Source organism: Mya arenaria, chromosome 10 (genome assembly GCF_026914265.1).
Source record: "Mya arenaria isolate MELC-2E11 chromosome 10, ASM2691426v1".
NCBI lineage: Eukaryota > Metazoa > Mollusca > Bivalvia > Myida > Myidae > Mya > Mya arenaria.
The window spans coordinates 21,397,039-21,411,168 of record NC_069131.1 but is presented as its reverse complement, the minus strand read 5'-3'; the positions used below and the strand labels follow the sequence as shown (position 1 = coordinate 21,411,168).

The window sequence follows — 14,130 nt, the reverse complement described above, 5'->3', positions numbered from 1 at the left end:
GAGAATTAACTTTATATGTATTTTCGGGATATTGAGACCTGATCGCCCAGTTTATATTCCCCATTTTAATTGGTAATAATTTTAACGACGAGATAATCATAATAGTCATTTGCAGATGCACATTTTTACACGAACTCATTCTTTCCATCCTTATTTTTAGTGTGGTCTGCTTTTGTTTGGGCAACATGTCTTTGTTATCTATACAATGTAAATATGTAGTGTATTAGACGACTATTTATACGTCTTATCGTGAAATGATGACCTGTGTTCATTAACAATGTTACAGATTTTATTTGCAGCAGGTAAAGTTTTAACATAAAATAAATTCAATATTTAAATACTTCTGCTCCGCTGTTTCTTTACTTCTAATATATTTCTATCCGATGAAATTTATTAATTGATTTATTAGTTCGTTCGTTCGTTCGCTCTTTTGTTTGTTTATTCGTTTATTTCTTCATCCGCTCGTTCGCTCGCTCGCTCGCTCGCTCACTCACTCACTCACTCACTCACTCACTCACTCACTCACTCACTCACTCACTCACTCACTCACTCATTATTTATGACATCAAAACATTTCTCATATACCTACGATTGAATAATAACAATTACTATTTCGTTTAATGCATTGTTTTATTCTCTGTTTGTTTTTGTACGTGTTTGTTAAAATATCATTGTGATGCATCGAATTTCACTCCGTGGTAAGTTCCAATTTGGGTCCGAGGTTAAATACGTTTTAATAGTGTATTGCATTGTATTATTTTTACCAAAGCGCTATTTACCGTTGCTGTTGGCCAGTGTCCCAGCGGCTGGGACCATCATGATGAGAGCTGTTACTTTCTTCACTGGCATGACAAATATGACTGGATAGAATCAACGGTAAGGTTATTTCATCACTGGCATGATAAATATGACTGGATAGAATCAACGGTAAGGTTATTTCACCACTGGTATGGTAGATATGACTGGATATAATCAACGTTAAGGTTATTTCATCACAAGCATGACAAATATGACTGGATAGAATCAACGGTAAGGTTATTTCATCACTAGCATGACAAATATGACTGGATAGAATCAACGGTAAGGTTATTTCATCACTAGCATGTCAAATATGACTGGATAGAATCAACGGTAAGGTTATTTCTCCACAAGCATGACAAATATGACTGGATAGAATCAACGGTAAGGTTATTTCATCACTAGTATGTCAAATATGACTGGATAGAATCAACGGTAAGATTATTTCATCACTAGCATGACAAATATGACTAGATAGAATCAACGGTAAGGTTATTTCATCACTAGCATGACAAATATGACTGGATAGAATCAACGGTAAGATTATTTCATCACTGGCATGACAAATATGACTGGAAAAAATCAACGGTAAGGTTATTTCTTCACTGGCATGGTATATAAGACTGGACATCGAGAAACATGATAATTATGTCTGGATATAATGTAAGGTAACGTAATGTCTTCTATGGCATGGCAGATGACAGGATAGAATCAACGGTAATTTCGTTTTTAACGTTATTACTTCACTGGCATGGAAGATATGACTGGATTGAATCATGGCAAATATGACTTAATAGAATCATGGCAAATATATGACTGAATAAAATCATGTCAAATATGACTGGATAGAATCATGGCAAATATGACTATATGACTGGGTAGAATCAATGCAAATATGACTGGATAAAATAATGGCAAATACGACTGGATAGTATCAACTGTACTGGCATGGCAGATATGACTGGCTAGAATCATGATAAATATGACTGGATAAAGTCAACCCATATTCACTGCCATCATATATATTACTGGAATTGATAAAAGCGCCAAAATATCGCATTGGATGCTGGGATGTTATCAACGTCTGATATATCCGTAATTTTCAACAAAATGCACCATGTTTCGAGGCATGCAATGCGATATTTTGGCGTGTTTATTAACTGGGAAATGTATGGCCACACAGCTTTTAATTTGAAACCCCATCTATAATGTTTTATCTTTACACAAACAATATGTTTTGTTTTGTTTTGATCATTGCAAAAATGAGTTAAACAAAACAGTACATTAAAATTTATAAGGTTCTTCTGTGCATCAATCATATAATTCGCTTTTAAAACAAACGTCTTTGTCATGTACAGGCGCTCTGTTCTACGCATCCGCACGCTTACCTTGCTGATGTTACTGATAACTCAGAGAACGCGTTTATCAAGGGGCTCATTGTCAACAGGTTTGCCAATGGTATGTGTTGCCTAATATAGACATTCATGAACCATATGTAAGCTACCGATCCTCCGGGCAAACCTTCAAAGCGGCTGGGAGTAGGATTGTGTTATTGGTCCCAGATCTGTGTAATAACTTATCGATTCATAATACGTTTAATGATGTTTCCGTCAATGTTTATATTAAAGTCCGCCATGTATCTGGCTAAGAATATTACGTACTTTTTCAGTTATTGAAATTGCAGATGGTGGTTATCATCAATCATTAAGCATAGTCATATAGAATTTCGACTTCTGCCTTCTACCACTCATCCGATACATACTCCCTGTGCTAAATTTGCGTTGACAATGTGTCAACACATATGTCTGCCAATGAGGTTGTATTCTTAGTTCGCTATGCTCAATCTACCAAATCATTAATATTTTATACCATGTCATCTGACAATAACATGTACAATTTTACTACAGCAAGAGATGCTCATGTTTGGCTTGGAGCTACAGATGAAATAACCGAAGGGGAGTTCGTCTGGAATGTCAGTAATCAGAAGGTCAACTACACAGACTGGGGTCCTGGTGAGTCTACAGTGTAATACGTATTTTATAATTGTTTTACTCTTTGATATTGAATTTACACTGTGAGTTTAAACAACTATTCTGGTTTTATCGTGGAGCGATCCCATGCCTGTATAGTGAAAAAAGAGTAGAAAACCTAGTATGCCTTAACCACTCGGCCACAAGGACTGATACAACAACAATTGGATATTTTATCTTTTTTTCAAAGACATTGGTAACATCACGTGAAAATATTATCAATCTATCACGAAACAACGATTTGGCAAATCGCGACGCTAACGCTTTTCGAAATTGTGGTTTTATTGACAATATTTGAGTAATATTAGCATTTGTTTAAGAGTTCAAGCTGTCAGTATATCTAATTACTGATAATGGTGTGTCACACAGTTTATTTATTATTATTATTACAGCCGAATTTGTACATCTGTTACAATGCATTGTAAATATTTCAAGTCATTTATATGAGCCAAAGACTGCTTGGCTTCTAAACAGGTTGTCGTGTGGATATGTTTGTTAAGATGGAATATACTCCAATATTTGTATAATCCTTTAGTAAAAGTATACGAAGAAACATATCGATGTTTTGTTATAGCCTTGGTGTCGCCCGCCGTCGTCATGGGGACAAACGTTTACATAGCCATACATAAATATTTCAAGAAATCAAATTGGTACGCACATGTTTGGCAATTAGCATAACTCTGGCTTTTTACAACTATTACGTACATTTTTATATTAATGGCTGACATTTTAAAGCCCTATATTTCTTAATATTATCTGCTTAATCAAGAGAGTGTTACAAGGTACCACTGGTTATATACTGAACAACTACATTTATTCAGATATTCTGCCATATTTTAAGAGAATCACACATATTTTCACTCGAAAGTCTTGTTATTTGCTGACATATTTAAGCCCTAAGTTTATTAATATAATTTACCCTATTTAGGAGAGCCCAACAGCAATGCACTCAACATCCGTGAGGACTGCCTGGTTTACTGGGCTCACTACAGCTGGAAATGGGCTGACTTGGACTGCCACCAGAAATGTTATTTTGTGTGTGAAATGCCGTAAGTTTATTTAGTACATTTTCTATTTTTATTTCGTTTCACTCAGACAATGAACATGACTGACAAACGCGTTTACTTTCTTTCTTACTGCAAAAGTTGGTTCCATTTAGTATTCATTTTTATGATGATAATGATGATGATGATGACGATGATGATGATGCTGATGATGATGATGATGATGATGATATCCTTTATTATTGTTATTTTACTGCGTGTTTTCAATCATTTCTTCGTTTCGAGACCATGGATTGTTTTTTAGTATGCCATTATTTATACTTTCAGCATGAACTCTGTCTCAATAATTGGAAAGTGATAACAGTGACAATAGGAAGTTATTTGATACATTGTAATTCATATCTGAAACAAACATTTCTTTGCGTTTTGATTTCATTTTAAACGTGACTTGCAGGGGTTTTTGCTTTTATTTTTAATAGAAACGCGTTAAATTCTCATATTAAATCAACAGACCCTTATAAATGTGTGGCGGTTTTTATGACCATTATCATCTGCCTCGTTCGATGCAAAAACACGCATACATTTCACACCAAACTCGACATGATACAGGACGTCAGAAAATATCTTATCATGATACTTGTCCATTGAAATTAATGTGACGACAAAATTATCAAAGGTCAAAGACAGGAAAATCATTGATGCAAAACATGGACTGGCGTTGTGATATAGTTGGTAATCCAGTATGTATCGAATGAAATATTAAGTAAGGAATAAGTGGAACGATCGTGTTGCAGAAAATATTTTAATAACATGTTTAGGTATTTGTTTTATAAAATGTGGACATTCCAGGAGTACAATGGCATCTGTTACATAATTTTGAAAATTACGATATTCGGTGGACACATTTTCATACGGCACGATATTGTATGCTTCTGTTGATTTTATTGATAATCAAGTACAATCGATAAACCTTCGCTGACAATGGCATGTCAGCAACACTCGTAAGTGGTCGTCCAAATGTTGTTAATGTTACTTCAGGTAATTTCGGTCTTTTTTGAATGCTGTAACAGTCTAGTTATGTTTTCTTTCCGGAAAATTATCGTTGAGTTCATTTAAATTAGGGAGTACACTGTCTTGACGGCCATTTGGAACACCTCGGCCATTTTTCATTGCAAACAACCTCGATTGTAATGGACGGTATACAATCTTGACATTTTAAATACAATGCTAAGATAACTTACTCGATGCGGTGTGCATCATTTTTCAAGTGAAGTCCAATTTTAATGTATGTGTTTTGTTATGGTCGTTTGTTAAGCTATAACAATAACAGTTTTTGGAAACAAACTAACTGTTCCATGAAACCAGAGTCTAGCATCACACTTATTTATTCCATGTCAAACATTTTAATTAACAATGATGATGATATGTATAAAAAATCGTTCTCAAATGCTATGATGAACTTTCAATTATGGTCCCATAGTTTGTCGAAATGCTTTTATTGTACAATGCGGGATATATTTCGACTCGCACAGTAACAAGTAGGTTAAATGTGAAATACGAGTCCGTTTTGAGAACATTTATATGTTAAACAAAGAATGATAATGATAATTAATCATATTAATCAGAGTTTTCCCCATAACGCGAACTACCCGTCAAAAAAAAGTCAATATAGAAGGCAAAATATCCATAATTTTTAACCCAATATATATATATTAAATTTTCTCAAGATGCAGCTGATGGAGCATGTTTCACAAGTTGAACATTTAATGCAGTAAAACAATGACTTCTGCAAAAGACATGTATATAAAGGATTAATAGGAATAAAATCACATTTTGACCGATTACTATTAAATCGCTTTATCTATTGTCAAAAGCCTTTGGGATGCCTATATCTACTTGGAATCATTAGTCAAATTTCATTTGTTTATATGGCTGAATTGAAAGTTGATGAGGGGTTGGGTTGAAATAGTGAAAAGCAGAAGAACAAACAAACTCAAAATTTGCATTAATACACTTAGCAACTACGTGTTTGATTAAAATAAATTTTAGTGTTCTCACCAGATTTTCAACGAAAATGGTTATTAGAATGAGGATGTCGTTCGGCGGTCGGTGGAGGGGTGTTAAACATCGGTTTCCGCCCAAATACTTTAGTTATGATTGATGGATAGTGATGAAACTTGGTTTGAAGCTGATGTGAAGATGTAGCTTGGGATTCCTTTTGAAAGGTCATTCTTCTTGGCACGATGCTGCACGAGTGTACCCGGAGTACACCAAAAACACCAATTTGTCCGTATTTATGATCACGAACCGAACTAACATACGCCCAAGCCTGAAATCAAGCCTGGAACGCCTTTGGAGAAGCGAGTGCGCTAACCACAACCGTTGTTTGGTACATTGTAATAAGCATTCGTTGAACGTGAGCATGTATTTGCAAAAGAGTTATTGTTTCATAGGCCTTTTTTAACTTGTGCTCTCTCTAGTTTTCGTCTTCTATTGTTGAACTAATATGAATACGTTGAAATGAATATCATACACCCAAAACAATTTTATAATTCGTGAACCTACAATGTGAATGTTTTGTCTTTTTTTTAATTTCACGATTGCAAATCTTTGTACAAGCGGTATATATTTCAAACAGTCAAGTTGAATGATTGATAATGTGTTTTTTTCATCGAGAGTTGTTTGGGTGGTATGTTCGGAATTTGGAATCTGATGCTAATTACATAATCTATTCAGTGTGGTCAAAGCAGGTTTGGTTGCTCATATTATTTCATCCTAACTCCTTATTGATTCGTATCTATTTTTATAATTTTGGTGAGGTTACGCTTTTCAAACCTTTTTTTTTGTAGATCAAACATTCTGTATATGAAATCAACAAACAGTTATATAAGCTTTGTTCGAAACTTCACATGCAATTTAATAGAAGTATAGCAAATATTTGTAGAAAATACTATTTTACCTTTTCAGAACTGACGCGCCCGATGTCATTCGATAAATCACATGTCATTGTCCTTGTTTTGGTCATAAATAATAGAAGTGGCATTTTGTTTATATGTATGTTCATTCTTTAATACAATTGACTAGAGGTATGAGTAAGTCCATACTTAATACGAACTTTAGAATTTCAATTGTTCGATCTTTCGTTCATGTTTTAATGCGGAAGTGAGGAAGTCAAAGGATGATTTTTCTTCCTTAAATTGATTGTTATAATAATTATAAAAATATACAGTAGCTATAACCTTCAACTGCCAACACATGCTTTTAATTTGCGTATTGATAGATTCTGGAGTGATAAATGTATTAAGAAAAGTGGTAGTGTTAGCAAGATGTTTCAAAGCAATTTGTCTGCATACGACAAGGATATTTTGGAGAGCGCCGCAAAAGATCATTTTGAACAATACATCCCTCTGATTGCATGGATAATAATTCAAAGCGTAACTGGCATTGTTGGAAATATCTTGACTATAACGTATTACGCATCAAGACCGAAAAAGCGATCAACAACAGTTTTCATAACTGCAAAAGGGGTATTTGATTTGTTTGCGTGTTTGTTAATTAACACCACAGTCGGGGCGTTGTATGTGGACATTGAACACTCAAAGCAGTATCTCTGTAAAGGGGCCTACTATATTAACCACATGATTGTGCTTTCATCTGCAATGATACTGTGGTCCATATCTTTAGACAGGTAACAGTTTTAAATTATAACACAGCATCATTATCCTGTTTGAATAAGATAATGATAACAACCATTGTATTTACGTTAATTATGATAGGTACAACATATTTTGACATACAATTTGTGCATATAAAGTCATATGTGTCCGTCTCTCCATTACACAGTCGTTGATTTGTAACATTGTTCATGCTAAGGTGACATACTCGAAATTGATTCAATTCATTTTCCAATTGTCCTCACAATTGAGCTCAGATAAATTAGTATAAACCCATTAAATCTACGTTTCCCATCCTGGGCTATCACGGAATAGTTTGTAATCAGTGACACCATTGCTAAACTTTGATATCACTATTAAAGAAATAAATGTATTAATGGAAAGTGTTCGAATATTTGCAGGTATAGAAAGATATGTCAACCACAGGGATGGCAGTTCAGTACCAAGTCGGCAAAGCTTTTCGTAACCTGTGCTTTCATCGTTTCGAGTTTTATGTCCGCACGGGTGTTTATAATTAATGACATTGTAAGCGTGAATATATCGTGGAATTACGGCAATATGTCGTACATCGTAGGGGACTATTGTACTAGTTCAGTTGAGGATAACCAACAACATGTCGTTTTGATATCACACTTGATCGATGGAGTTACGTTTATTGTAATACTGGCGACCTTCTTATTTATGTATGGAAAGATACTAAAAGTGTTGCGGCACCATAGAAGTCAAACCAAAGTTATTTGATCAGCGAGACGTAATCCAGGCCCAAGTGTGTATTTCAAAGCCGACAACCACGAACCCAATGTGACTGTTCTCGATCTTGATACAATATCATTCGAGGGTAATATAACACAAAAGATCAGGTCAAAGGTTCTGAAAACATCCCAAAGCATTACTATACGTTGGGATAGAAGCATTGAAATATCGTCAAACTCAAGTTCGCCCCGCCTCCGACGATTGAGGCCAAACAAATCTGAGGACAATCTGTTAGCCAAACATTCTAACAAAGATCTAGGAGATTTTGAACAGGGGAGCCTCTAATGAAAGGCAATATCTGAGCAACGCTTTGATAGGAAAATTGTAATGATGCTTTTAGCCGTTACGGTTGGTTTTGTCGTATGTTTTACTCCATATTTTGCCGCCATCTTTACATTGCGTAGTGAATCACGTGACTATGACCTTGAACTCTCTCCTGCAATACAAATTGCCCTGCGCATGCCCTTTATGAATAGCGTTATTAATCCTATCATATTTTATGCATGTGATACAAAGTTTAGGTATTTTACTAAGTATTGTTGTAAACAATGAAATTATACTCTCTGAGTTAAACCGAGTTAATTATACTCTCTTAAGTAAGTTCTGGTAATGAGAGATCTTTTGGAAACACAGAGTGCATGTATGAATAAAACTTAACTATAAAACTAAATTCGGCATAGATGTATGCAGTATGAAAGAATAGAAATAAACAACACAGCATTAGTTGACTTATTGAAAAAACAGTTCCAGAATCATTCGTCATCCAACAACCAACCACAACAATCACTCGCCCGGTTAATATCATCACTAAGCATGAAAATGCCGCTGCCAAAAGAAATAGGCAATTTATTTGCATGTACATTTACTTCACCCGCAAATGACGGTTTGTTACATTTCAGTGTTGAATTACAATATTTCACTTACATCAGAAATTGAAGTCTATCTTTGCCGGCGCAGTTCTGAATTACATTGTAAATCAATTGGACATGTGGCGATTGTCTACACACTCGTGATCTTCAACCGTGATCTGTGACTTGCGGAAGTATGGTCCAATGAATAGATAATTGTGTAGTTACAGTTCTATGTTTATAAACCTTTCAAAGGCTTTCTGTTTTGAATTGACATTGAAATCGGCCCACCCGATAAATTCGTCCGCCTTGTCAGATAAACTTTCTCCATCCACGTCACTAACTTATCATTCTCTATATAATGTGGGTTTTCTGCGTAGTCTGATGTTATTAAAACATTTTGATATAAATAAGGAAAACCAAAAAACAAAACAAAAACGCAGTAATCTACAATATGGATGTCAAATAAAGGAAATCACTCGGCGATCTCTGGCAAGCTTTGGAAGATAGGCCAAGGCGTTCCGATTGACTGTTAATATATTCGCTCTGTTTCGGAATTCAGTTTAAGTCATAGGTGTACGCAACTGAGAAACAAAAACCTTTCGACGACAAATTTCCCAAAACTAGTTATGTTCAGTTTTAAGTACATAATACGACGTATAAAAATGATATATCTTATATGTTTCTACTTGCATTTAATCTGTGTTCGTGGGCTTTGTTCAACAATCGTGTTTCGGCTATTCGATACAGAATCTATATTAAAGTTCCTGTGAAACTTAGGATTAAATTATTAGAGAAAACAATGAGAGCCAGTCCAAAACTATCATAGAGTCTCATATACTGTCTGGCAGATTCCCGAGATCCACACGATGATTGTTCAAAAGAAATGTTTTGGAAATACCAACGGAATGTCCAGACTGGACCACTAACGCCCAACTAACCAACTATGTGCTAATGAGGTACTTACGTTGGAAGATTATAGCACTTTGCAAAAATTACCTGAGCAGTTGCCAGATAAGACTGGACAAATAACTAGAGAAATCCTGAGCACTTTCAAGTGAAATTAATTTTAACTTATAGAAAATAAGCTCCTGTTTCCAAAATAAATAATCTTAATGTTTTTTCGAATGAAAATTTAATGATTTTGTTTAGTGAAAATTCACAGAAAGCTGCTCGCTCTTGTTTATGTAAAATGCACTCTTTGTGTATGACAGAAGCAAGTATAGCAAATATTAATGAGTGTTAAAAAATAAAATATTGAAACTGGAACTCTTCATCAAACGTTGATATTTGCTTAAATATCGATTTTGAAAACCACATTGCTTAAATATCGATTTTCAGATTAGCGTCAACAGCTTTGATGTTGCGTAATTGATTGATTAATATTATCACGAGCTGTGATCAATGTATGGCCAATAAGTCAAAATATCACCTCGATAGATGAAAGTCCTCGTGCTGAAGAGGTTCAAGTCTTGGTGTACTATATTTTTTTCTTGACTTTACCGGCGGGGGTTCGTAACCCACTAAAACCTAAACGTTTCATACTAGAACTGTATTTTTTCTGCAATACCGAATGAATTGTCAATTATATTACCCTAGTGGATTTTTAGATTTTATAGAAAGTTGAAATATCGTCGACAAATCATGTTTAATAGTTGAATTGTGTTCCATGACGTGTTAAGCAGCCCATAAATTGTTGTATTTTCTTTATTTTCAGGGTCAAGACTGATTTTACCCAACTGAGGCCACAGGCAACTATTAAAAGTAAGCCAGGGGCAGCTGTTGGGATCTGCATCATACATTCAAGTCTCTGTGTTTGCATATGCATTTTCGAAAAAAAAAACTGTTATAATAAAAAACTTTTCAGTTAAAAATGCAAATCATTAGTATATAAAGCAACATAAAAGTTTTAATTTAAAAATAGAGTATAACCTTATTAATTACGTATTTTCATATTGGCTCAGTCACTTGTCCGAGGTTCGCTGTATTTGCCTGAGCCCGAAAGGGCAATCAATAAGTATTTTATTAATTAACCATTACCATTTTGGTTAAAAACATCCTTATAGTTTACCTTTAGTTCACATTGAATCCGTATTCATTCCTTATTCATTCATGGTGTCTGTTTTTCTAGACTTGACTTTGCTGATTTTGACATGCATCCTTATAGTGACATTGCACACAATTAAAAGCCCTGTACATTTTAAGAAAGCATGTCTTTTCGTTTTAATTTTTGCCAAAACGTCAAATGTTTTTAATTCGTCGTCCATTTTGTCGGTGTACAAAATCATAAAAATCGTAAGATCCATATTGACTTGTAATACCTTATGTTTTTTTGAAATGTCACAAGCATAATCATTTGTAAAATATTATTGTCATGAGGGTAAAATATATCTGAATAGGTTGTATCGACAAAACATTTTTTTTTATTTGGTAGTCAAGCCAATATTATGCACAAAATTAAATACATATTATTATATCATAAATACATTTATTATATTTTTAATGCATATCAGTTCAAACATCCTCGAAGTTGCATTCGCAGCCTTTTTATTTATTTACGAATGTATTATTAACCTTTGAAAATAATTTACCACTAATGACGATGTCAGGGGAACCGAGAATACTGTTAAACGTTTTAATTGGTGTTGACAGTGTTGCACTTATCATTACTGTCAATGAACAGTTTCATTCGGACTAAGACTGCTGTAGGCAGGGGCTATGGTTGTTCACAGTGGTGCACTGATCATTTCTATCAATGAACAGTTGCATTTGTACTTAGACTGCTGTAAGCCGGGGAAGTAGGTGTTCGCAGTGGTACACTTACCATTACTGTCAATGAACAGTTTCATTCGTACTAAGACTGTCGTAAGCCGGGACTTTGCGTGTTCACAGTGATGCACTTACTGTCATTGAACAGTTCAATCATTCCGAACCTGCTGTAAGCCGGGGGGGGGGGGGCGCATGGGATTGACAGTGGTGCACTTATCATTACTGTCAATGAACAGGTTCTATTATACCGAACCAGCTGTAAGCCGGGGGGAAGGGGCATGGTAATGCTGTAGGCCGGTACCGTCGACGTTGAGAGTAGTGCACCTATTGTAACGGTAACTGAATCGTACTGCGACTGCTGTAAGCCGGAGCCATGAGTAGTTACAGTAGCTTCACTTATCAATGAACAGTTTTAATCATACCGAGAATGTTCACCGAGACGGGGCCATGGGCGTTGACAACGTTCTACTTATCATTATTGCCAATGAACAGTGTTAATCATACCGAGACTGCATACCGAGCCGGGGACATGGGTGTTGACAACTGTTCACTTATCATTATTGCCAATGAACAGTGTTAATCATACCCAGACGGCTTACCGAGCTGAGGCCATGTTATTTGAAAATTGGGTACTTATCATGTCACATGTCAAAATACAATTTCTATCAAACCAAGACTGCTTTAAGCCGGTCCTATGCGTGTTGGCAGTGGTACATTTATCATAACAGGTAATGATCAGCTTTCATTCATACAGTGACTATTGTTAGCCGGGGCCATTGGTTTTAACAGTGGTGCACTTATCATTACTGTCAACAAACAGTTTCATTCGTACTAAGACTGCTGTAAGCCGGGGCTATGGGTGTTTACAATGGTGCACTTATCATTACTGTCAATGAACAGTTTCATTCATACTAAGACTGCTGTAAGTCGGGGGGGGGGGGGCGTGGGCATGGGAGTTGACAGTGGTGCACTTATCATTACTGTCAATGAACATGTTCCATTATATCGAACCTGCTGTAAGCCGCGGGCATGGAATTGACAGTGGTGTACTTATCATTACTGTCAATGAACCGGTTCCATTATACTGAACCTGCTGTAGGCCGTGGGGCATGGAATTGACAGTGGTGTACTCATCATTACTGTCAATGAACCGGTTCCATTATACTGAACCTGCTGTAAGCCGGGGGGCATGGAATTGACAGTGGTGTACTCATCATTACTGTCAATGAACAGTTCCATTCATACTAAGACTGCTGTAAGCCGAGGGGGTGGGCGTGGGCATGAGAGTTGACAGTGGTGCACTTATCATTACTGTCAATTAACAGGTTCCATTATACTGAACCTGCTGTAAGCCGTGGGGCATTGGATTGACAGTGGTGCACTCATCAATACTGTCAATGAACAGTTTCAATCATATTGAGATTACTCGTAAACTCCTTTATAGCATTCGCAATTATTGGCCCAATATCACAAAAAATCCGTTTTCAGACTGGTTCTGGTACTCATTAGAGAGAAGAAGGTGGTGTACCACATAGAAGATCTTTCAGTGGACACGACAATCTTCTGCCCCATAATGGCCACTTCTCTGAGAAAACGCGTCAACTCGTTTAAAACACTCGTAAAATTGGTCGAAAACGTAGAAAACCCATTTAACCGGCTGGGTCGTTATCACTGAATGAAGTCAGCGGTGAACCAACTAATAGATGTTGTAGTGCTTTACTGTTGCGATTTTGTGTAAGATTTATTTTGGTTGTTTCATTAAAAAGTGTTTCTCGAAGATCCCCGAACAAATTTAACAGATTCAACTGATGAAAAAGACGTCATTGGCTTCAAAAGTCACCCCCCCCCCCTCCCAAAAAAAATAAAAAATAAAAAAATAATAATAATAAAAAATAACGTTATATGTTTCCGTCTTTTTCCATCGAAGTAAAACGTCTAAGAAATGTTAAAGCCTTGTTAATCGGATTCATCATCGTGTAAAATCTTTATACTTGACCAGTCTCAGAATGAAACCAATAGCAATTTGTACCTATGCCGCTTGTGACATTACACTCTTTTATAGCAATTTATATATTTCTAGCTTTAATAATAAGTCTTGTAAATGCTCTCGTATGTCTTTTTCGACTGAAACAAATGAGCGTTGGCGTTTGAAACACAGGATAGTTGATACGAATATCCGGATACCAATTTGCTATCCGGTTTTCATCCCTAATAAAAAGAATATGAACATAGTTCGTAAAAAAGCTCGACTGCA

General features: G+C 35.7%; 1 protein-coding gene across 2 annotated transcripts in view; it reads left to right on the top strand.

The window, feature by feature from the left end:
- Positions 1-10,865, top strand: part of LOC128206481 (sal-like protein 2) — a 94,425-nt gene extending 83,560 nt beyond the window's left edge. Inside the window, exons 5-7 of one of the 2 annotated variants that reach the window (XM_052908933.1) lie at positions 2,706-2,810; positions 3,757-3,877; positions 6,800-6,873. In XM_052908933.1, the coding sequence (XP_052764893.1) occupies positions 2,706-2,810; positions 3,757-3,877; positions 6,800-6,827 (254 nt within the window). In that variant the 3' untranslated portion in view covers positions 6,828-6,873. Of the gene's footprint in view, positions 1-2,705; positions 2,811-3,756; positions 3,878-6,799; positions 6,874-10,824 lie in introns of those variants that run through there. The other variant, XM_052908966.1, reaches the window with a different exon arrangement.
- Positions 10,866-14,130: the final 3,265 nt, after the last annotated feature.